The following is a 22,801-nucleotide window of genomic DNA, read 5'->3' on the forward strand; positions in this document are numbered from 1 at the left end:
CGAATAAGAAACGGATTAACTGTCTTAAAATTTTAACCACCTCCCGTGTGCAACACCAAGAGGTGTCTGAGTGCAGCCGGGAGAGGCATCTATTCTTTCACATCGAATCACTCACATTTTCGAGACGAGGAAATCGTCTCAGAGAAATCCCCCGCGATTGCTGGCATCTCCGACGGCGATCTCCTTCCTTGCCTCGGTCAACTGTCTGCGTATCGGGTCACACCTCCCGGACTTCTGACAAAAAGGGACAGATCGGCACAGACGAAGGTACCAGCTCAGGCAATCACCAGCTTCTGGCTTGGGCCCGTAACAAAAGGGGGGGGGGGGGGGTTGTTCATACGAGCCCTACTTGTGTCGACCTGGGGCCGGGAATTACGCATTACCCGATCGCCTCTGGCATGTCGAACATGTGGGCCAGCCTTCGGGAATGCACCGGGAAGAAGAAGAAAAGGAGGAGAGACTTCAAATACCGAAGCAGATGAAGCATAAGAAAAGGAAGGGCAGGGAATGAAAGACAGGTGGACAGGACGAATCCATGTACAGTTTTACCGAGAATTCAGTTTCCCGAAGAAGGTGTACGACTCGATTCCCGAGAGAGGAGAAAAGAATAGCAGGAGTGTAGACACGCAGCGCAGCGAGGGAAGTAGTGCTGCAAAGGCTCGGGCCCCGTGGTGGCCGAGCACGTACTCGTCAAAGACTGGTGAGGCCCCTCAGGAGTCGACACGAATGTCACCCACTCTGTAGCGGGACTTTGAATTTCGCCTCGCTACACTCGTTCCCTCAGACATAAATTATACTGTCGCAGCTGTATCAGTGCTCAATGGCAGAGAAAATATTTATCTACCCACTATTGACTCTTGAGAGCGAAAGCTTAACTTCACTTATTTGCTAGTCTTGGTACGATTCAGACGTAGAAACTTATTGATGTGCAGACATTACTGTATTGTAGAAGGCAGCCATAAAATACATATGCATTCAATACCAAGGTGGTTTTAATTTGTAGACATTAGTAATTCCTGGACGATGAAATTTACTGCAAGACTTTGGAGCAGCTACGACTTTTTCAGGCAAAAATGAAGCAGGAGACTGTTGGAGAACAAGACCTGAACGCCGCACGAGAGAAGACATATTAACATGGTAATAGATGTACTCTTATCTACGCCATTTCCCCTGTTAATCACATTTTGTTATTCTCTGTTCTCTTTCAAATAATTTTTGTAGTGGAAATTGGTTTGACTTTTGCTCAAAAATGCCACAAGGACCACCCCAACAATAGCTTTTCCGAATCACGAAGTCCGATAGCTTTTCTGTAATACAAAGTCCGATTTGCATTTCATTCTTTCCATTTTCCACAGTCATTAACAATTTTAAAACCTGCTTTTTATTCACTGTTTCTTCCCACATTTTCAACCTTTTCTTTTCTTCTCTTTTTCTTTTTTATTAACCACTACAACTCACAATTACCGGAATTTAAAATGGGCAGTTCTTGCCACACCAATGTAATCAATACACGTGACATCTCAGCAACAGAAAGTGGCAACCCTAGATTTCTGTGTGTGTACGCCAAAGAAAACTTTTGGTGGGCGAACCACATTAATTTTGTATGTGGAAAAGCTAGTAGCAGCTTTTATCTGCTTAGCCAGCTCCTAGCCAAACATTAAAAATAATATATTATGAGCAATTTATCCCTTTATTACCTATGGGATTGAATTATGGGGTTGTGCAGTTTATGTCCGCTTAAAAAGAATATTGTTGTTTCAGAAAACAGCAATAAAACTTGTATATATACGTGGTGTCTGTTCTTTCAGCACGTCTAAAAGAACAGACACCGCATATATACCTGGTGGTTATAACTAAACTAAAGGGAGGGAGGGAGGGAGGGAGGGAGGGAGGGAGTTAAATCATTCCAACTGCTTGTTCAGGCGTTAACCTGTTTTGCAACAGTACCACAGGCAGAACAATGTCTCCTGACCCAGTAGCCATGACTTAAATAAGAAAGATGATGGCTGCCATTCTCAAAGTGTGCCGGGCTGCCCTGTGCTGTGTGCCAAGTTATTCTGGTGGGGATCAAGGCCAGCATTAAAGGTGAGAACTGGCCCAACATTCTACAGACGACATCTGGCAGTACTTGGCGACCTACATACAGCACCTATTAATACACCCACTTACCGCAAGTGTACCGAGCCACTGGTAGGAGCAAATAACAATGTGGGCTGCAGAAAATGGGAAATAGGGGGAGACAGAAGGTAGACAGGCTCAAAAAATCTTTTTCTAGATTTTTGTGTACCTGAAATGCTTACTATTTCACATATAAAACAGTTTCTGTTCCATATAAATACAGCAATTTTTTCACGAGTTACGATGGTTTTCCTGACACACTGTGCAGCCTGCCATTTAAATCCCACGCTTTCTGTTTTCCACCACACAGAAATAATGCAAAGGTTTCTTTTATTCTTTGTACATTATTTCCTGCCTCTATTTCTAAATTAGAATATGATGGGCATGTCCAGAAGACAATAGGGTCCAGGTTGAGAAGACTATTAAAAGAAAAAGTTAAAAAAAGTACTGGAAGATGCTAAGAAGATATTTGGTAAAGATTGCCTAACAAATGTTGAAACAGATAGACTACAGAATTATTATGGCTTGGCCATAAGAAGAAATATTGGGAATTTACAAAACATTTACTTACAGCAGTAAGGAATGAAATTAAATCTATATTTAGAGATCTTCAAATATGTACTTTGCTAAAGAAATGTCTTCATCAGAAAATGCAAAATTTAAATGTATGTGAATTCTGTCATCTGGACCCACTTAGCGAAAACTGTATTTGTTCAGATTACAGCCTTCAAATTTGGTGTTTATGATGCTATTTTATGCTTCAATGATAGTTAACAAGAAAACTGGATGTTATGGAAGTATTGGGCATAAAATCTAGTGGAAATACTGAAAAAATCGTTGGTACAAATATATATAAAAAAAGAGAATCCACAAAGCATAAATTGCTAATTTAAACTGCACAAAGGAGCTAGACAGAAAAGAAGATGGACCAAGCGAAGACTCCAATGATGCTCAGTACGGTGCAGGAAAATATTAGTGGTAAGTAAATCTCATTAATAATTATACTAAAATTCCAATACTTAAATTTAAATCTATTTTTCTCAAAATTATGTCTTTTGACTTTAGGTACCATTATTTTCTGAACTAATTGGGTTATAAATATGAAATTTGGTCAATTTGTACTCAGTATTCTGATAAGTTATTACAAAGAAATTGAAGACCACCAACTCGACAGAAACTTTTATAAAAAAAAGAAGAAGAAGAAAGAAAGAAAGAAAGAAGTGCAATTTTACTACTGAAAGAATTTTAAAAAATTCTTCAAATCCATATGAGGTATTTTGTTCTTTTTACTTGTAAATGCAGGCATATATACATTATATACATTCAGTAAAAGTTTCAATATTTTTACACTTTTTCTTTTGAAAAGTGTACCTAATCAAAGGGTGAAATAGCATTGGCAGAATAGGGATAAAGATTGCCTTCCCTCTCCCTTTAAGCATTCCACTCAGAAATTCTGACCTACAAAGCAGTGGGTCAGTAGCCACAGATAAGGATTATCTCTCAGTACACAAAGGTGTTTCCAGATAACCAACTGCACTTCGTACACATCCTCTTTAATGGCCAGCTTTACGGTACTGAAACAGTACCTCAAGAAATGAACAGAATCGAGATCACAAAATAAACATATAAAAAAATATAAGCCTTAATATGAAGATTATTCATAACACCATGTAAGCTGAAGAATGTTGCATAGACACTGAAATAAACATAAGTAATAGTCACCAGACTACAGAAAACAAACACACATTTTTAAGAGTAATGATCAACTGGACACTTTTGTTAACAACATAAACAATTAAATGAGTAAAGATAACTCACCCTGCACACCAACAAAAGAAAATAATGTAAGACGATAGCCTAGCTCGCACTTTACTACACTGCCTGCGCTGAATGGTCACAGCACCGTACAGTAGTGTGCTAAGACTGAGGAGCCGAGCCGATAAGCACGGCCGACGCACTTCATTTCTCGTTTATATGCTCGATGCCGACAACTACTGTGGCCGACTATCTTCATTTGGTCCACTGTTGATGTTACACTTGGAAATTTGTAAAACCGTATTTATTTATTACAGCTGAAGCATACATTTATGCGAAAATAAAAGTATTTGTGATCTAATTTTATTTCAATTTCTTTTGTACGTCATCTGATTTTTGCAACTGTCCATTAGAATATATAGAGAAGGGAGTGAGATGGCGGAAGAAATAGTGAAAGAGAAGCCCACGCAAAACACCCCAGACGAAAGGCAGAAACACAATTAGTGGACAGAGGCTGCAGGACATCCAACTCACTATAAAGTTCCGAAAAATTATTACATCATGATTTGGAACGGTCTGTTTCTGTGGTATTCTTAAAAGGAGAACAATTTTGTGTGCCAGAAGGGGTGTGTGTGTGTGTGTGTGTGTGTGTGTGTGTGTGTGTGTGTGTGTGTGTGTGTGTGTGGGCACGCGCGCGCAAGCAAATGGTAAAAGTGAGCTACAACATTCAGTTCCTCATTTATGTGCCTATCAATAGTTCAATACTTCCTGTGTTGGTGTTTACTCATTCCATTATGTCAGAGCTATCAGTAATTACAGGAAATGAGGAAGGAACAAATGTAAGTGAAAGGGTACTGCAGAAGAGGTAATAATATTAAAGAATAAATATTTTGTAACCATTTCGCACAAATGGTCAGAATAAAAGAAATTGCTTATCACGCAAAAAATCTGAATCGGTGCGTAAATGGGTACTGGAAAATGTGTGTCTCCTGCATCAGTGTCTTTCAGCTAAATTAAAGAAATAGTTCCCGTCGGCTCAAATGTCGCACCTCTACACACCACCGTCATTTGGTGTTACAACAGATGCGGATGCACAGCTATTACAGTGCAACCTGCAGATGTGGCACCAGGAAGGGACTGTGCGGAAGGTCACAGCGCCTTTCACCTCGTGTGAACAGTGAGCAATGGCCTTAGCCGGGACAAACACATTCAAGGTAACACATAAAATAACAAGTCATTTCAGCTGGCAATGTGTACGTAACACAAACCTCACACATTCCACCACATCTCTCAGCTTCTATATTGGCCTCCAGATAGCAAAATGTGTTGATAGTGAAATCTAATTTTTCCTGTCTGGACAGAATTTCCCAGTGGCTGCAGTATTTTGTACTGCAATACAATTTATTCTGTTCTTATGTAAGGATGCAGAAATATTGTTACAGCTATTCCAGAATGTCATACTGGAAAACTGCAAGTCTCACCTTGCCAGTTCTCTTATTTCCCTAAATTCATCCTTCTGTACAAGCATATGTTGGTGAAAAAAATGTTGCAGGATGTAGTTTAGCCACCATCCTTATTAGTCTGCCAAAGAGTGCCAGCTGCAATGGCAAAATGGCAGTCGGCCAGCTTAACAATTAAAGGGACCAAATTACAAGGTCGTCAGTCTGCCTTACCCGGTACGGACAATTCAGTGAACCCGAACGAGGTCCCAGTGCACGAAACCCGAGGGGGAGGGGGGGGGGGGGGGGGGGGGGGGAACCCCTCACGACTACTATGAGTCGACAAAGCCTAGAGAAATAAACGAGGAAGAAGAACAGGGGGGAAGCGAGGCGCCCCATCCGGGCAGCACCCTAAGGCCCCCAAAGGCAGAAAGGCGATGTGGTACACCCTCCCCTCCCCACTTACCAGAGGCACTCCACCTGACACTACCAAAAAAAGGGTTAGTGACAAGCACAGGGTGGGAGAAGCACAAGAAAACAGACGAAGAACACCGAGTAAAGCGGAACACGTGAGAAGGGGGAAGAAACGCTAAACAACGAGTAGGGCGAGGGCCGGGGCAGACCGCCGAGCTCGGACGGCCACCGCCAATTCGGGGCAGAGGCCGCGACGGGGCATCCCGCTAACCCCTCAGTGGGACAACAGAGCTGAGATGCACTCCTTTAGAGAGGCAAAAACCCCCCTCACGAATAAACGGTAAAACCGGGTCAGCCACCAAGGCACCGTCCACTGACACTGGGAATAGCGAGTCGGGAAGATTAAGAGTCTGCCGCACAGTGGCAGGGCTACGACAGTCCGCAAAATCTGGACCGCCGTCAAACGGGCACCACGACGACAGCGAGACAGATCCCCAAACGGAGGAGACGACCGGCCGATGCGGAGCCGGTGAAGGACGACGGAACGGTCGCGAGGGCCTCTACAAATTTGTGGTCTCCTCTATTGCCTGTAGTATGCCATTCCGTACTCCAAATCCTTAGAACTCAATGGCATAATACCAATCGGAAGTCCGATTTCAAATACAGATCTCGAGACGTGGCTCGCCAGTAGCCCCGGGATACTAATGTGACTCTGCATTTAGAAAAGACCGTCGAGCATCCGCACTGTTCAAGGGCACGGAGGGAATCCCAGATAGTCGAGACAGAGTGACTGTGAGGGCAATACCGGTCGTGAACTTGTAAACTACTCAGAGTCACTACAGGTAAGTGAGAACTCACTGGCACGGGAACAGATATGCTCGAGACGGCTACCGAATCCAATGTGAGAACACTGCAGCTGTCCGATGAGGAGCAGAGTCGATTACATTCCACACAATAGTTAGTGAATCTGGCACTAGGTCGTATCCGTCTACAAGAAGGGTTGTAGAAGAGACCTACAAAACTACTGACCAATATCCTCGGCACCGATTTGTCGTATTCTGAGGTATCCCTAACGTCCGTGCCGACCGGCACGGATACTGAAACCGTCGATCACATGAAACCGTTCCCATTCTTTTCCCAAGTGACGTAAAGATAGCTTCAGATCAAGACAGTCATGTAGATGCAGTATTTCTTGTTTTCCAAAAAGCATTGATTATTTTCAAAAGTATGATCACACAGCATGTCAAGTGAAATTTGTGACTGGACTGAGGGCTTTTTGGTAGGGAGGACACAGCATGTTATCTTTGAGAGCCATTGTCTGTTGAAGAAGTAACTTCAGGTGTTTCCCAGGGACGTGTGTTAGGAGCCTTGTTGTTCATGATGTATATTAATGACTTTGCAGAAAATATTAATAGTATTCTCAGACTTCCAGCAAATGATGCAATTATCTACAGTAAAGTACTATCTGAAAGGACTTGCATAAATATTTAATCAGATCTTGATTAGATTGCAAATTGGTGCTAAGACTGGCAACTTGCTTTAAATGCTCAGAAATTTAAAATAGTGCGTGTCACAGGGTGAGAAACTGTAGTATCATACGACTATAATATCAATGACTCACATTTGGAATCTGCCAATTCACACAAACATCTGGACGTAACACTTGGTAGGAATATTACACAGTAAAGCAGGTGGTAGACTTCGGTTTATTGGTAAAATACTGTGGAAGTGCCATCAATCTACAAAGGAGATTCCTTACAAATCACTTGTGTGACACATTCTGAAATACTGATCAAGTGTGTGGGACCCATACCTAACAGGGGTATTTAATGTGCACAGAGAAGGGCACGACAGTCACAGGTTTTGTGATCCGTGGCAGAGTGTCACGGAGATACTTTAGAACTGATCTGTAAATGTCTTGCAGATAGACATTAACTACTTGTATTCCAAAAAAGTCAGTTAACAGACTTTCAAGAACCAGCTTTAAATGATGACTCTAGCAATGTGCTACAACTCCCTACATATTGCTCACACAGGAATCTTGAGGATAAGATTAGAACAATTATTGCACGCATTCAAACAATCATTCTTCCTGCACTCCATACATGAATGGAACAGGAAGAAATCCTAATAATTTGTACAGTGGGACGTACCACTGCCATGCACCTCACAGTTGTTTGCAGAGTACAGATGTAGACGTTATAGCAGATGTCGATCTAGATTGAAGAAGGAAGTCCCTGTGGAAAATAATGCCCTGGGTCATATTTAAGGACTGACGAGAAGCAATGCTCACTCTGATGTATCCTAAGCGGTCACGAGCAGAAAGGAAAGCCGACTGTCTAGCAGAGAACTAGATCGCATCTTACCTACACTGATACTCTGCAAATCACATTTAAGTATCTGGCAGGGTGTTCATCAAACCACCTTCACAATGCTCATCATTCCAGTCTGGTATAGTGCGTGTGAAGAACAACCACCTATATCTTTCTGTGCAAGCTCTGATTTCCCTTATTTTATCACAGCGATCATTTCCCCCTATGTAGGTCTGCGTTGACCAAATATTTTTGCATTCAGAGGAGAAAGTTGCCAATTCAAATTTCGTGAGAAGACTCCGCCACAATGAAAAACGTCTTTGTTATAGTGATTTCCACTCCACACTCTTCCCTATTTCGTGATAATACAAAACGTGCTGCCCTTCTTTGAGCTTTTTTGATGTACTCCGTCAATATTATATCTTAAACGTCCCACATCACACAGCAGTATTCTAAAAGAGGTCAGACAGGTGTAGTGTAGCCAGTCTCTTCAGTAGATCTATTACATTTTCTCAGTGCCTTGCCAAAAGAATGCAGTCTTTGGTTAACCTTCCCCCACAACATTTTCTGTGTGTTCCTTCCAATGTTAAGTTGTTCATAATTGTAATTCCTAGGCATTTAGTTAAATTTACAGCCTTCAGATGTGATTGATTTGTCGTGTAACCCAAGTTTAACGGATTCCTTTAGCACTCGTGTGGATGACGTCCCACTTTTCATTATTTAGAGTCAATTGTCAATTTTTGCACCATACAGATATCTTTTCTAATACATTTTGCAATTCCTGTTGATCTTCTCATGACTTTAGGAATCGATATAATGACAGTGTTATCTGCAAACAACCTAAGAGGGCTGCTCAGACTGTCTCCCAAATAGTTTACATAGATAAGGTACAGTGAAGGTCCTACAACACTACTTTGGGGAATGCCAAAAAATCACTTCTGTTTTACTCGATGACTTTCCATCAAGTAATACGAACTGTGACCTCTCTCACATGAAATCACAACTACAGTCACGTAACTGAGGTGATATTCCTTAAGCGCGCAATTTCATTACAAACCACTCATGTGGCACACTGTCAAAAGCCTTCCGGACACCCAGAAATACAGAATTAATTTGAGATCCCTTGTCAATAGCACTCGACAATTTGTGCGAGGAAAGAACAATGTTTTCTAAATCCGTGTCGACTGTGGGTCAACAGACCGTTTTTTTTTGAGGTAATTCATAATGTTCGAATGCAGTATATATTCCAAAATCCTGCTGGATATTGACGTTAATGATAAGGGCATGTAATTTAGTGGATTACTCCTACTACTTTACTTGAATTGGTGTGACCTGTGCAACTTTCCAGTCTCTGGGTACAGATCTTTCATCAAGTGTTCCACTGAAACTGGTGAAAATATCACAGTATAATTTATACCGACATCCAATGCCATTACATTGTGGGATTTTATGTACATTAGTTACAACAAACATGTACAAACACTATGGGAAAGAAAGACTGTCAACAACAGGAACAAAAATGTAGAGATCACGCCTAGGCTGAATAAATAGGACTGTTTTCATCTGTGTTCAGCTCTACGAGTGAAAGCCGAGTAATGAGGCTGTCATCACTGGCTTTCTTATCTACAGTACAATAATCAGCAGGGCAAACGATGCATTCAGTACAGAGGCGCACAACACTATTTGTAAATCGGGACGTGTTACGAATTCTGTTAACGCACTGCTGTTGAGAAAAGTCTTCAAACATTTGCTTCAATACGTGCACTGTAGAGGTACGTGTGGAAATTAGCAAGGGAATGTGGCCAGCTGCAGAACACTGCTGATTAGTGTCTGTAATCACTAATCAATGTCAGTATGCTCACAAGTGACCTCTGTGTTGTTTACTCAGTTCATTATCACCATTACGTAAGCTCCACTCAGCAGAGCAGGCAGCTACCCGCCAACACTTCCACACACATAGGAATTCCTCACACGTCACGACTTCTTTTAATACACTGACTCCAAAGCACACTTCTTATCTGCTGACAGAAGTCCGTAAAACATCACCGATGAAAACATTTGTTTACTATTTCACACTAGGTTAAGTTTTCTGACAGGTTGAAGATAAAGTCTGGGTCTTTTTTTTCCTTTCTTTAACAGTGTAATTCAGTCCAAAACTTCAAGAATTTTTTTGGAATTGTATAAATAAAATGTATCAGTCAAAAGAGAGATAACAATAAAAGTAGTTAGGTGTGTTTAAAACTGCAGAATGCACCCACGCCACAGCAAAGTGCAGACCTCAACAAAATTCCTCGACAGACCAGAACTGTGAGCCAGAATGGGACAGACCTCCAGCTCGGACAATTCCTTCCTTAACAGACGATCTGGCCAGCTGGAGCTCTCGCACAGATTCAGTCTCCCCCATTTACGTAACTGTCCCGTATACATTGCCAGGTTACCTCCCTCAGGTGCCTGTCAGATTCTCACACGCCATTGCCCGCTAGACCTGCGGAGCAGAGAGGTACGGAGGAAAGCTTCTCGCAGGCTGGGATAGTAGAAGCTGTGCTCGCAGATTCCAGCTTCGGTGTGGGTTACAGAGTGTGTCCAGATTGCTCATCTGTAAACGGTAAGCATCCAGGTTCGAATTTCGAAGAGGCTCTTACTTTTAAATAGGCACAAAATCGTTGTACTACCTTCATTACCATTTGTAAAAACAGCAATGCAAAGGAGATGTGAGATTGCAGTGAAATTTATTCCACAGATTACAGACACGACAGTATACGAGTTACAAAACTGAACTCGCGCTCTGGCCGAGAGAATTCGGCACAGCGTGAAGCTGCCACGTGTTGCAATGTAACACTCTAGATGTCGTGGCACAGAATTGGAGAGATCCGAATACGCCGTTCGGGAACACGCGGTCGCGCAAGTTTGTAGGCGACCCGGCAAAGCGTCTACAGTAGAGCGGGAGGACGGTGATTAACAAGTCGCAGACCAGTTACGTCCCCGAAGTGTCTGACAATTGAAATGCAGGGTGAACGGGCAGATCGGGAAAGTCGCGGTAATTGCCACATTCCGAAGAAGGTTCGAACGGTTGTCACCGCGTGTGGCTCGGCACTGTCTCGACGAAACGGGGTGTGTGGAGCTGCCACTGTCTCGGCTCGAGCTTCAGCGACACAGTGTATACCCGAATTAGATTTTCACTCTGCAGCAGAATGTGCGCCGATACGAAACTTCCCGGCACATTAAAACTGTGTGCCAGACCGAGATTCGAACTCGGGACCTCCACCTTTCGCGGGCAGGCACACCGAGGACTGCGTCCGAGAGCTCACCGCACGACCGAAGTCTCGGCAATTACCGGTCGACGGAAGCTGACGATCGCCCCGAGCAGACGGTGCCGACTGTCAAAGTGCACATGTCTACACCAGTTGCACTGCTACAGTGTAAGGGCCGAGACTGTGGACAAATTTGTTCTGTCAGTCACGGCTACCGGGACTCGTGGCGGTACGGTAACTGTTCGTCACAGTGCACAGTCCTCTTCTATTCGTCAGTTCCAGACACGAACCAGTCTCGGTGTAAGAGGCACAGAGGCATTTATTGTGCACTTTACAGCAGACGCGGCATACTCACACTCGCTTACACGTTTCCTCTCCGTCCGACAGACTCTGCGACGATCGAGCACGGTGTATCTACGAGTCGTCCAGTCGCACAGAGGAATGCTCTGCTGGGCCTATGTGCGTGTCCTCTCACTGCAGTCTCTATCACTTATCGTGGTTCCACCGATCTACACATCCTCCAATTTTGGAGTGATTCAGAACACACAAATATTAGTGTACTTCATTAATAAAAATGTAACAATGATGCAGTTATCGGCATATTTAATCACTGTCCCGATACAGAAAGGGCACAGCAACAGACACAGACAGAGACAAAATTCTGGAACAGACAGGAGTGTTAGAGCATGTGTGAGAAAAAAACTGTTTAGTAGGACAGAAACTTTGTGCTGCCACCTTCTTCTCTCTCTCTCTCTCTCTCTCTCTTTAAAATATTAGGTGAACAGTTTTCCCAATCATTGTGAATATTCTACACACCAGTTTCCATCATGGTAATTAAGACTATTACACCTGATGGTGTCATTATTATTAAATATTTGAATATAATAGAGGGAAACATTCCACGTGGGAAAAATATATCTAAAAGAAAGATGCTGTATCTTACCAAACAAAAGCGTTGGTATGTTGATAGGAGACAAATACGTCTGCCTGTGTCTGTATATGTGCAGATGGGTGTGTGTGTGTGTGTGTGTGTGTGTGTGTGTGTGTGTGTGTGTGTGTGTGTGTGTGTGTGTGTGTGTGTGTGTTTTTAAGTTGGGTACAGCTTCGGCAACTCGCGTGCCTTGGACTGATCTGGTGAGTAAGGCGTACCAGAATGGTCGTCCCGGTCGAGTACTCGCTGGGCCCGACATTGCTAAACTTAGGTGATTGGATGGCAAGTGTATACCTGTCCTTTCTCCCCCCCCCCCCCCCCCCCCCCCCCCCAAGGTAAGTCTTTACACTCCCGGGATTGGGATGACTCCTTACCCTCTCCCTTAAAACCCACGTCCTTTCGTCTTTCCCTCTTTCCTGATGAAGTAACCTTAGGTTGCGGAAGCTCGAAATTTGTGTGTGTGTGTTTGTGGTTTTTCACTGTCTCCTTTCAACATACCGACGCTTTCGTTTGGTAAGTTACAGCATCTTTGTCTTTAGATATATTTATTAAATATTTGACAATTCTAAATTGCACATTCATATGGTTTAAACCCCAAAGAAACTACAGGTTAATAATTTAATAATTTAAGAACAAACATGTTTAAGTAATATAAGACAGAATGGAATATAAAGGCCTTGCTAGAGAGTGTGAAGAAAGTGTTGTCCATTTTCTGAAGACTTGCCAGCAGCCTTGCTGTGTAGGAATTGCCATCCAATCACCTAAATTTAGCAATGTCGGGCCCAGCGAGCACTCGACCAGACGACCATTCTGGTACGCCTTACTCACCGGATCAGTCCAGGGCACGCGAGTTGCCGAAGCTGCGCCCAATTTAAATACTCGCACCGGGCCCGTGGGTCGTACTACTACCACTATTATTATTAGTGAAGAAGATCTCAGCTTTTACTTGTACAACAGTCAAATTAGAAAACAACTAATCAAAATATCCACAGGTGTACTGCCAGTCTACAGTGTCCAACGGGTACAGTATTTCGGCGATCGTACGTGTCACCACCGTCAGGTGAACTGACGGACTGAGCTACTGTGAATGTGCCAACACGGAGATCCGTACGGTACGGCCGCTCAGGGTGAACTGCGTTCGGTCGCGGTGGCGGCCGATTTAAATACCCTCCGCCCGCAGTGCGTTCCTTCCGCCGTCCGAGCCCGGTGGAACAGATTGCGACAGCGTCCGAGATGACGTCGGTGTGACGGCTCTGTCCCCGGTGTCGTCACAACTGTATGTTTGCTCGATTTACTCTGGATTAACCCGATCGCCAGTTCCCGAGCCTTGCTAAGATTTTATCCGCAGTTACGGTTTATGAGGTCATCATCGGTGCGAATTGTGACGGCCTCTCTAACGACGCTGTCCCAGTATCTCGACATCTGTACCAGAATCCTCGTGCGTTCATACTCCGTAGTGTGATTTTCCGACAAATGATGTTCACAGGAGCTCAGTCCGTCAGTTTACCTGATGACGGCGACACGTATGATCGCCGAAATATTGTGCCCGTTGGACACTGTAGACCGGCAGTACACCTGTGGATATTTTGATTATCAAATATGCCGGGAGAAACTCTTGAATCATAGAAAACAACTGCACAAAAATAAAAGACTGAGCTGTTCACTCTGCTACAGAATATGTGGATCATTTGTCCTCATTTGTAGTCCGATCAAAATTACTCGTCAGTCACCATTTGCGATAGGTCACACGAACGGTGTCACGAAAGCTGTCGCCGGCACACAAATTACAGCCCGGTCGAACGGAGAGCAAGCAGCCGACAGACTACGTCGGGCGCAGGATGGAATCGGAATGCCGCGAGCAAACCCGCGGTCCATCTCGGCCCGTCAACCGTGACGTGACGTCGGGCCCTCCGATCGGATGCTGGGTGTCGACTGACGACTAATCTCGATCGGACGTAAGTAAATAGCAGCCGGCACTCACCACGTTAGGGGGCAGCTTGTGCCCGGGCAGATACTTCACATTTTCGTGGGTCTCGTTTATGATCTCCGTCAGCTTGCGTCCCTCCACCATCTCTTCGTACACGTACATCGTGACCCTGCTGTCCACATAGTCCAGCCGTTCCGCATTGGCTCCTACGATTTTGGCAATTGCGGAGCCCCTAAAAATGAACTGTTGTCAGTTATGCCCATTCCGGCGTGCAGGTGATGCAGTAGAAAATTACTCTAAACACTTTAAGCAAAAGCTAATGTATTGACAGGTACTGAAAGTTTAGAAGGAATCGGGACAAGTGGGTTCTGCAACGGTAAATTAGATAAGTAGCAGGAAGTAAAACGGCAACATTTTTCGTGGTGCCTTTCTTTTGATCAGCACAGAACTCGGTCAAAATTAATATATGCTGGCCAGTACTTAGTTCTACATTCAGGAGGCAAAGTGACGACTTACCCACGTATATCGGCGGTACTAGACACGTCACCTCCTGAAGGAACGTACCACTTGACAATTACGCCTCATTTACTAGTACGTGTAGCAGACCAGAACAGATCTTTCAATTTCAATTTTTATTGTATTCTATTTCGAATACATTTCAATCGCTAACAGTATAAGTGTTGCACCAAAAACCCAAAAGTTTATGTTTCAATTTCACCTTGTCCTAGCAGCTATTTTTCTGTCCATTCACTCATTTCACCTCTGACAAAGATTTTCACATAGGAAGATTCAGAGTCATACAGTGACCTTTTAAACCCCCGTTATAACTAAGTAAGTACAGGCAGTCAAAAGTCAACTATCTCCAATATGACTCTCCCTGGCACAGCACTATAATGTTCAAGCTGAGTTTCAGGTTGACAACAGCTTTACTTAAAACAATCGTATGAAAAGTAGCTAAAATGTGAGAGAAAAACAGTTCGAGTCCCCCGAAGGATTATGATCTCTTGTGTTTTTTTTATTTTTGTTAAATATACTCGCTCCTCGCATTGCCCAGCTGAGCACAGGCTCGTTCTGCACTTCTCCACACTTTCCAGCATTTACCTGCCATTTCTTGCTCACTACTTGACAGTCTCCTATATCTTCAGTATGCCAGTCAGTATTGTTCTTCCATTTGCAGCCTATCTCGCCTTCTGGCACTATCCACTGTTTGCTCAAATATCTTTATGAGCATTTGTGTTTCCCTCCCTCCAATAATGAAATTTCTCAAATACCCCACACCCCTTCTTGTATTTCCACTAAGGAGAGCATTGAAAACCAAGGTTTTCTGGCTGTCAACACAGTATTTAATTTCTCACTACCTCTGGAATGACTGATTTCCGCTTTATCCACCTCTGATTCTTTCAACCAGTTATGCTGTATCTTCCCGCATTCCAAGTATTCTGGTAACCTCTCGGTCATTCTTTTGACAAGAAGACAGAGATTCAGCCTTCCTTCACGAATGATGTTCCAGCTTCTTTCGTATATTCCTTATTTTGTCACAATTTGTATTCATGACCATCTTCCTGGAGCCCTTAGATTTTCCATAGAATTTATCATCTCCTCTACTTAAAGTTCTATAGCAGATGTTTTCTGTTCTACAGGACACATTCGACTGTATATAGACTCTCTCCTGAGATAGCCAATTTGTAGTACCTAAATCTGAAATTGATTTTTTTTTTTTTTGTTTGTGGACATTTCAGCATCAGTAGTACCCCATTTTCAGCTTCTTGTTCTTTTCTGTAATGTAGCAACTACTACCTCTGTTGGTGCTGTCCATTCCCTAGGTATTTAAATTTCAGTCCTCTACTAATTATTTCGACACTTCGAAAGCCATCCGTTTCCCCTCGACAAGGGATCCGACTGATGTGCCGTTCCTTTTTAGTCCTCTGCAACCTATCGCTCACCCCTCACCAAGTACCAAACTGTGATTTCAGAAAGTGAGGATGGTGTGTAGTCTTCTATGCATACATCGGCAGTACTGTACACCAATCCTGTCTCCTTTTACAGTTTTCTCAATAGAGTTTTCCTCTTACAATACTGTTCTGAATTTCACAAGAAAAGTTTTCCGAGTATTGCACTGCATCATAAAGTAACAATGAACAGCGGAGAAACAAAAGTTACAGCCACGGGTACCACGACCTTATTCTGGGTCTACCAGTGCACTTTAGCTGTGTGGAGTTGCTCGTATTTTGACACTGCTATATGGTGTCACTGTGAAACAGGGCTGCACAGGTTTCACAAATATTTGAATAAAATGCACAAGAAGATACAGTTTGTGCTCAGGGTAGAGAAGAACGGCACAATTCCACTCTCGAACATCGGAGTGTACTGGACGATAGACACTAGGACACAGAGTATACCAGGTGCCTACACCTACGGACAGGTATTTGCACATCCAATCTGACCACCTCCTATTGCAGAATGACTCTGTTAGCGGTTTCTTGACCACCCGTGCACAGCACCCAAGTGATGCTCAAAACATAACACACGAGTTCAAAAAGGGCAACAGACAGAGAATGCGAGACGGGCGAGAAATTGAGAAACTGTGGCTGGCAGTGAGCTTATGTTACGTAAAAAAGGTCACCGATCGGATCGGCGAACTCCTTTGACGGGTCAGTGTCCGGCGTGTCTACCGCAGCAGCCACAAGATCCCAGAAGTTTGAGGCTCCGCGAAGGACGAGACAGGTGTTTTACACACTGCAGGTGCGTACAGAGCTCTATATCATTGTGGAGACGTATACGTCAGTGAAACCGTCGGGCCGATAGCGACGTGCGTACGAGAATGTGAGAGTTATATTCAATGAAATGAACATCCTTAGCTGCTTACAGGCGTTGACATATGTCAGTGGGGACTGATGAAAATGTGTGCCCGGACCGGGACTCGAACCCGGGATCGCCTGCTTACATGGCAGACGCTCTATCCATCTGAGCCACCGAGGACACAGAGGATAGCGCAACTGCAAGGATTTATCTCTGGCACGCCTCCCGCAAAACCGACATTCTCAACGTATTGCCCATTATACTCATTACTCGAGGCACGTTGCCGATTTCCATAAGAGTTTGGGCGCTGTTTGTGCATTTGCACAGAAGAAGAAGATGGTCAAGTGGCTGGTGAGCGTTACCTATATATATATATATATACCAAGATGGTATCTGTTCTTTCGGACATGTCCGAAAGAACAGATACCATCTTAGTATAATATAAAGAGTTATATTCGTCCGGGGCAGCACAATGAGACTGTGGCGAGGAAATGTAATATAACAAAACCTGTGTACTGGCTAAGCAGCCGGCTTTTGAAAAAACGCGAGACCAGAGAAGCGACAGAAATAATAAAACGCCCTTATGACGTGAACAGAGAGGACACATACAGGTTTGGCCTGTCCCAGCCACCAGCCCACAGACTCCGACAGATCACACCGATTGACACGTGACGTGAGTACTACTGCCCGGTAACAGCCACCATAGGGCCTGCGTCCGGCAGGAGGAAAACGACAGCCGGTGCCTCGTTCACCGATTAACACCGGCTGCAGCTAGCGATGCGAGAAGTGATAGGTAACAGCAGATTCCTTCCACTGCCTCCACTGCAGCAACCTCTTCTTCCACCTCAAGTGACAATCATAGCGACAACTTTAAAACTGTGATGTAACACTGTTCTCAGTGAGCAGGAACGACAAAATACAACTGACTCCGCACAGATAAAGCACATCAGTAGACCCAGAGGAACGCAACTGTGAGACTGCTCAGAAGCTAATTTCTCCAGTATTTTTTTTTTTTTTTTTTTTTTTTTGTTATTATTTTTTATGATGGAGAAGAAATAAAAACTTTGAGGTTCGCCGATGACATTGTAATTCTGTCAGAGACAGCAAAGGACTTGGAAGCGCAGTTGAACAGAATGGACAGTGTCTTGAAGGGAGGATATAAGATGAACACCAACAAAAGCAAAACGAGGATAAGGGAATGTAGTGGAATTAAGTCGGGTGATGCTGAGGGAATTAGATTAGGAAATGAGACACTTAAAGTAGTAAAGGAGTTTTGCTATTTGGGGAGCAAAAAACTGATGATGGTCGAAATAGAGAGGATATAAAATGTAGACTGGCAATGGCAAGGAAAGCGTTTCTGAAGAAGAGAAATTTGTTAACATCGAGTATAGATTCAAGTGTCAGGAAGTCGTTTCTGAAAGTATTTGTATGGAGTGTAGCCATGTATGGAAGCGAAACATGGACGATAAATAGTTTGAACAAGAAGAGTATAGAAGCTTTCGAAATGTGGTGCTACAGAAGAATGCTGAAGATTAAATGGGTAGATCGCATAACTAATGAGGAGGTACTGAATAGGATTGGGGAGAAGTTTGTGGCACAACGTGACTAGAAGAATGGATCGGTTGGTAGGACATGTTCTGAGACATCGAGGGATCACAAATTTAGCGTTGGAGGGCAGCGTGGAGGGTAAAAATCGTAGAGGGAGACCAAGAGATGAATACACTAAACAGATTCAGGATGTAGGCAGCAGTAGGTACTGGGAGATGAACAAACTTGCACAGGATAGAGTAGCATGGAGAGCTGCATCAAACCAGTCTCAGGACTGAAGACAACAACAACAACATGATGTGGTACGATACTCTGAAAACTTGTGTGTGTACAGACTCAGGCCATGGAAGTCTACACAACTGTATATACTGTATTCGTTTGCTGCACTGACTGGATAACTGAAAGCAGTTATCCAAAGTGCTGTGCTGTGGACTGATGGCAAAAATACACTGCAGTCATAGCATCCTGTAGGGAAAGGCCACTCACCACGAGCGCAACTCACCGATGTACCGTACGGGATAGCGCCGAAGCCAGAGACACGAAATACCGAAATTGCTGTCCACAGCAACCTGACCAGAAGTTGGGCCCTGCAATTATGGGCACATGCTGTACACGACTTGTAAGGTAAGGAGAGGCCGTGGTCAACCTGGGGGTCGTTTCAGGACTGCTGTGCTTCATCGGGCACAGTTCTATCGCAGGAAGTACGCCCTTGCTTTTCAACAATTGTGGGCACATGCTGTACACGACTTGTAAGGTAAGGAGAGGCCGTGGTCAACCTGGGGGTCGTTTCAGGACTGCTGTGCTTCATCGGGCACAGTTCTATCGCAGGAAGTACGCCCTTGCTTTTCAACAACTGAACTGACTGATCCATCCAGATGCATGAGGCCCTACAATTTAATACTGACTTTGAACTGAAGAGCAACTTTCCTTATTTCAGTTAAATAACTATGACTTACATAAAATGTGATTAAAACTGATATTTTTTTCGTGTTCTGGCAGAGTTAGTGAAATAGGCTGCCTGTCTCGCGTTTATTCTGTTTCCACAGCTATCGCACCGTACGGTGTCGTATTCTGATCTTCATTCACCATTTGGTATTTGCGTTCTTAGTGCAACAGTTCTGCCTACACTAAGTGTGGCTTTAAGATTTTGTCTGTTGCCTCTTACCGGGAAGGTGTCATCCACATAAGCAAGGTGACACATTATTGCTTTGACTGCTTTTATTTTTATAATTTGCAAAGTACCGCAAGTAAGATACTCTTGTTCAAAACCACTTTTGAAGCCCACTTAAACTTGCTCTGGCGGTTCTATAGTTTGCAGAACGCTTGACAAATACTTGCTGTTTGACCAAATAAGCTTATTACAAACTAAAATTCTTGTAATTCGTTCAGTAAGACCACTTTATGAATTCATTTCTGTTCTCAAAGAGTAGTTGTGCATCAATTTTAATACTCTTCAGCCCGTACACCTGTTCTCAGCCTCCGAGAGAAATGAGGGCACAATTTTACAGCACGTACTTAGTAGCAAACTGTTCCTGCGGCAGACATACGATTTCATCGCTTTGTTATTAAAGTGTTGTGGCAAAGAAAGGAAGAGAAAGGACCACTGAGACATAATATGAGAGTGCTTCCAAAAATACATGAAGAACTTTAAAAACAACAAATAAACATTTATAAATATGTGCAGCTGTTTATTTATTAGCGTGCCAACATATGAGGATTATTAAGTTACATATATTTATAACCAACATTTTTTTATACAAATAAAAGCAGTATCTATGTTTACATCACCTACAACTGCTGTGTTAAGCACTACACATTCTGGTTCTAATGCTAATACAATTTTCTTTTGAGTTTAATAAGCACACATACCAAAATTACAAGTATTACTAAATCACAAACTGAAATGCATGAGAACTTTAGTTACAAAAATATATTGTAAACTGTTAGAAGAGTAAACAGTGGATGGAAGATGGCAGGAGTTGCAGCAATGTGAGGGGCGGAGTAACAGTGTGTTGCCCATGAAGAGGATTAGACACATGTCAGAGGCAAAAAGTGGAGGGGCTGTGAGCAAACAGAAGCAGGAAATTATGTGAGAATGGTGTGTGGAGAGAATGGGGGTGGGAGGAGTGAAGGAGACAAAATGGTGGTGGTGGTGGCAGCAGCCAGGGAGGGGAGAAGGAATGGTGGTGAGCAAAATGGTGATTGTGGATTAGATTAGATTAGTTTTTCGTTCCATAGATCCATGCTGAGGGGATCCTCGTGGATGTGGAACACGTCAATTTTTTTTTAAGCTGAAATAACAATACTAATAGTATGAATATATACAATACATCATTTGTTTCTATTAAAAAATTCGTCAATGGAGTAGGAGGAGTTGGCCACTAGTAAGTCTTTCAGGCTCCTTTTAAACTGATCTTTATTTGTAACTAAATTTTTTATGTTTGCTGGCAAATTATTGAAGACGAGTGCTCATGAGTAGTGCACCCCATTTTGAACTAAAGTAAATGCTTTTAAGTTCTTGTGCAGATTATATTTGTTCCTGGTATTGTATGTATGAAATGAGCTGTTTGTTGGAAAAAGAGATATGTTATTTAGGACAAATTTCATTAAGGAGTAAATATACTGAGAGGCAGTAGTTGGTACACCCAGTTCTTTGAAGAGGTTTCTACAGGAAGTCCGTGAATTTACTCCACAAATAATACGTATTACACACTTTTGGACTCTGAAAACTTTTGTTTGACTTTAAGAGTTACCCCAAAATATTATACCATATGACATTATGCAATGAAAGTAGGCAAAGTATACAAGCTTTTTCATTTTTATGTCGCCTATGTCTGCTAACACTCCAATTGCAAATACAGATTTGTTAAGGCATTTCTGCAGTTCTGTGGTGTGCTCCTCCAAACTGAATTTATTATCAAGTTGTAATCCCAGGACTTTTAAGACTGTCAACCTCTTCTATCTGCTCTTCTTCATACTTTATGCACATGCTGGGTGGAAACCTCTTACAGGTTCTGAATTGCATATAGTGAGTCTTTTCGAAGTTTAATGCCAGTGAGTTGGCTTTAAACCATTTATTAATATCCATGAAAATACCATTAGCAGATCTTTCTAGAACTACACTCGACATACTATTTATTGCAATACTTGTGTCATATGCAAACAAAATGAACTCTGCTTCTGACAGTGTAACGGATGAGAGATCATTAATGTACACAGGAAAAATCAATGGCCCTAAGATGGATCCTTGTGGGAGGAGGGGGAGGGCAGAAAGGCAGTGGTGGCATTAGCGAAAGGGCAAACTTATGGTGGTGGCAAAATGGTGGTGATGGGGAGCAAAATTGTACTAGTGTGGGACAGTATGTGTGGAAAGGGAGAATATGGCGGAAGGGAGAAAAAAAAAAAAAAAAAAAAGAAGCACGTGTACGTGCATATGTGGGAGAGGGGGGGGACTGCATCTGCAGGGGTGAAGGAATGTGGTGTATAGGGGAAATTTGTATGTGGGAAAGTGAATTGTGTGTCTGTGAGAGAGGAATTTAGCTTCCTATTTTGGGGGGGGGACAAGATTTTGTGCCGCGACAGGAAGGGGTGTGAAGGTTCCAGGCCAGGGAGGGGTGATGTGCCTGGGAGGGGGCAGATGTATGTATATGAAGGGGCAGAGAAAATGGCTTTAAGAAGACAGAATAAGGAGGTCTAAGCAAGTCATAGCCAAAGCTGGTTAGTTATTTGCATGTTCTGTGGATCATATCTGAGAAATCTTGCTTTAACAAGGAATGTGTTAGTTTTACAATTATAGTATATCATCTCAGCGGGGGAAAAAAAAGGCAACACGCGAACTAAGATTTCTTATAACTATTATTATTAATTTTACTACACATTAAATTGTTTATATCATAGTTTAGGCAGTCAAAATTTTGCCGATGAATACTTACTCCTTTCTGTGCCACACTGTGGTCGAGTAATCACTTCCCCTTCTTGTATTACAGTTACGGATCTTAGTGTTGTTTTACAACTGTGACTGTTGACAGCAGACTTTATAAGGGAATACATTTTCTGAGAACCTGTTGTCAGGACACTGTTTAAATAACTGACAACAAGACACCCACTGTGCAACACAGAATTCGCATAATTTTTTCTTCATTGATGTCGTTTGTGCAAATGGCATTTGTGCCTGTGAGTATAAATTTATTTTGTCTGTTCTGATGATGGCCTGTTCAGCTGAAAACTTTTGTTTGCCTTTTTTTTTGTTGTTGTTGTGCCAGTATGCAACTCAGCATCTCTGCTATACAGTGGGTAGCAAATTTCCT

The 22,801-nt window shown here is 43.0% G+C and overlaps 1 protein-coding gene across 2 annotated transcripts in view; it reads right to left on the reverse strand.

Annotated features, from left to right (window-relative positions):
• LOC124718907 (glycerol-3-phosphate dehydrogenase [NAD(+)], cytoplasmic) overlaps window positions 1-22,801 on the reverse strand; it is a 113,943-nt gene that overhangs the window by 87,758 nt on the left and 3,384 nt on the right. For both annotated transcript variants that reach the window (XM_047244555.1, XM_047244556.1), the window contains exon 2: window positions 14,202-14,379. In XM_047244555.1, coding sequence (XP_047100511.1) covers window positions 14,202-14,379 — 178 coding nt within the window. The remainder of the gene's footprint in view (window positions 1-14,201; window positions 14,380-22,801) is intronic.

This window comes from Schistocerca piceifrons, chromosome 10 (genome assembly GCF_021461385.2).
Source record: "Schistocerca piceifrons isolate TAMUIC-IGC-003096 chromosome 10, iqSchPice1.1, whole genome shotgun sequence".
NCBI lineage: Eukaryota > Metazoa > Arthropoda > Insecta > Orthoptera > Acrididae > Schistocerca > Schistocerca piceifrons.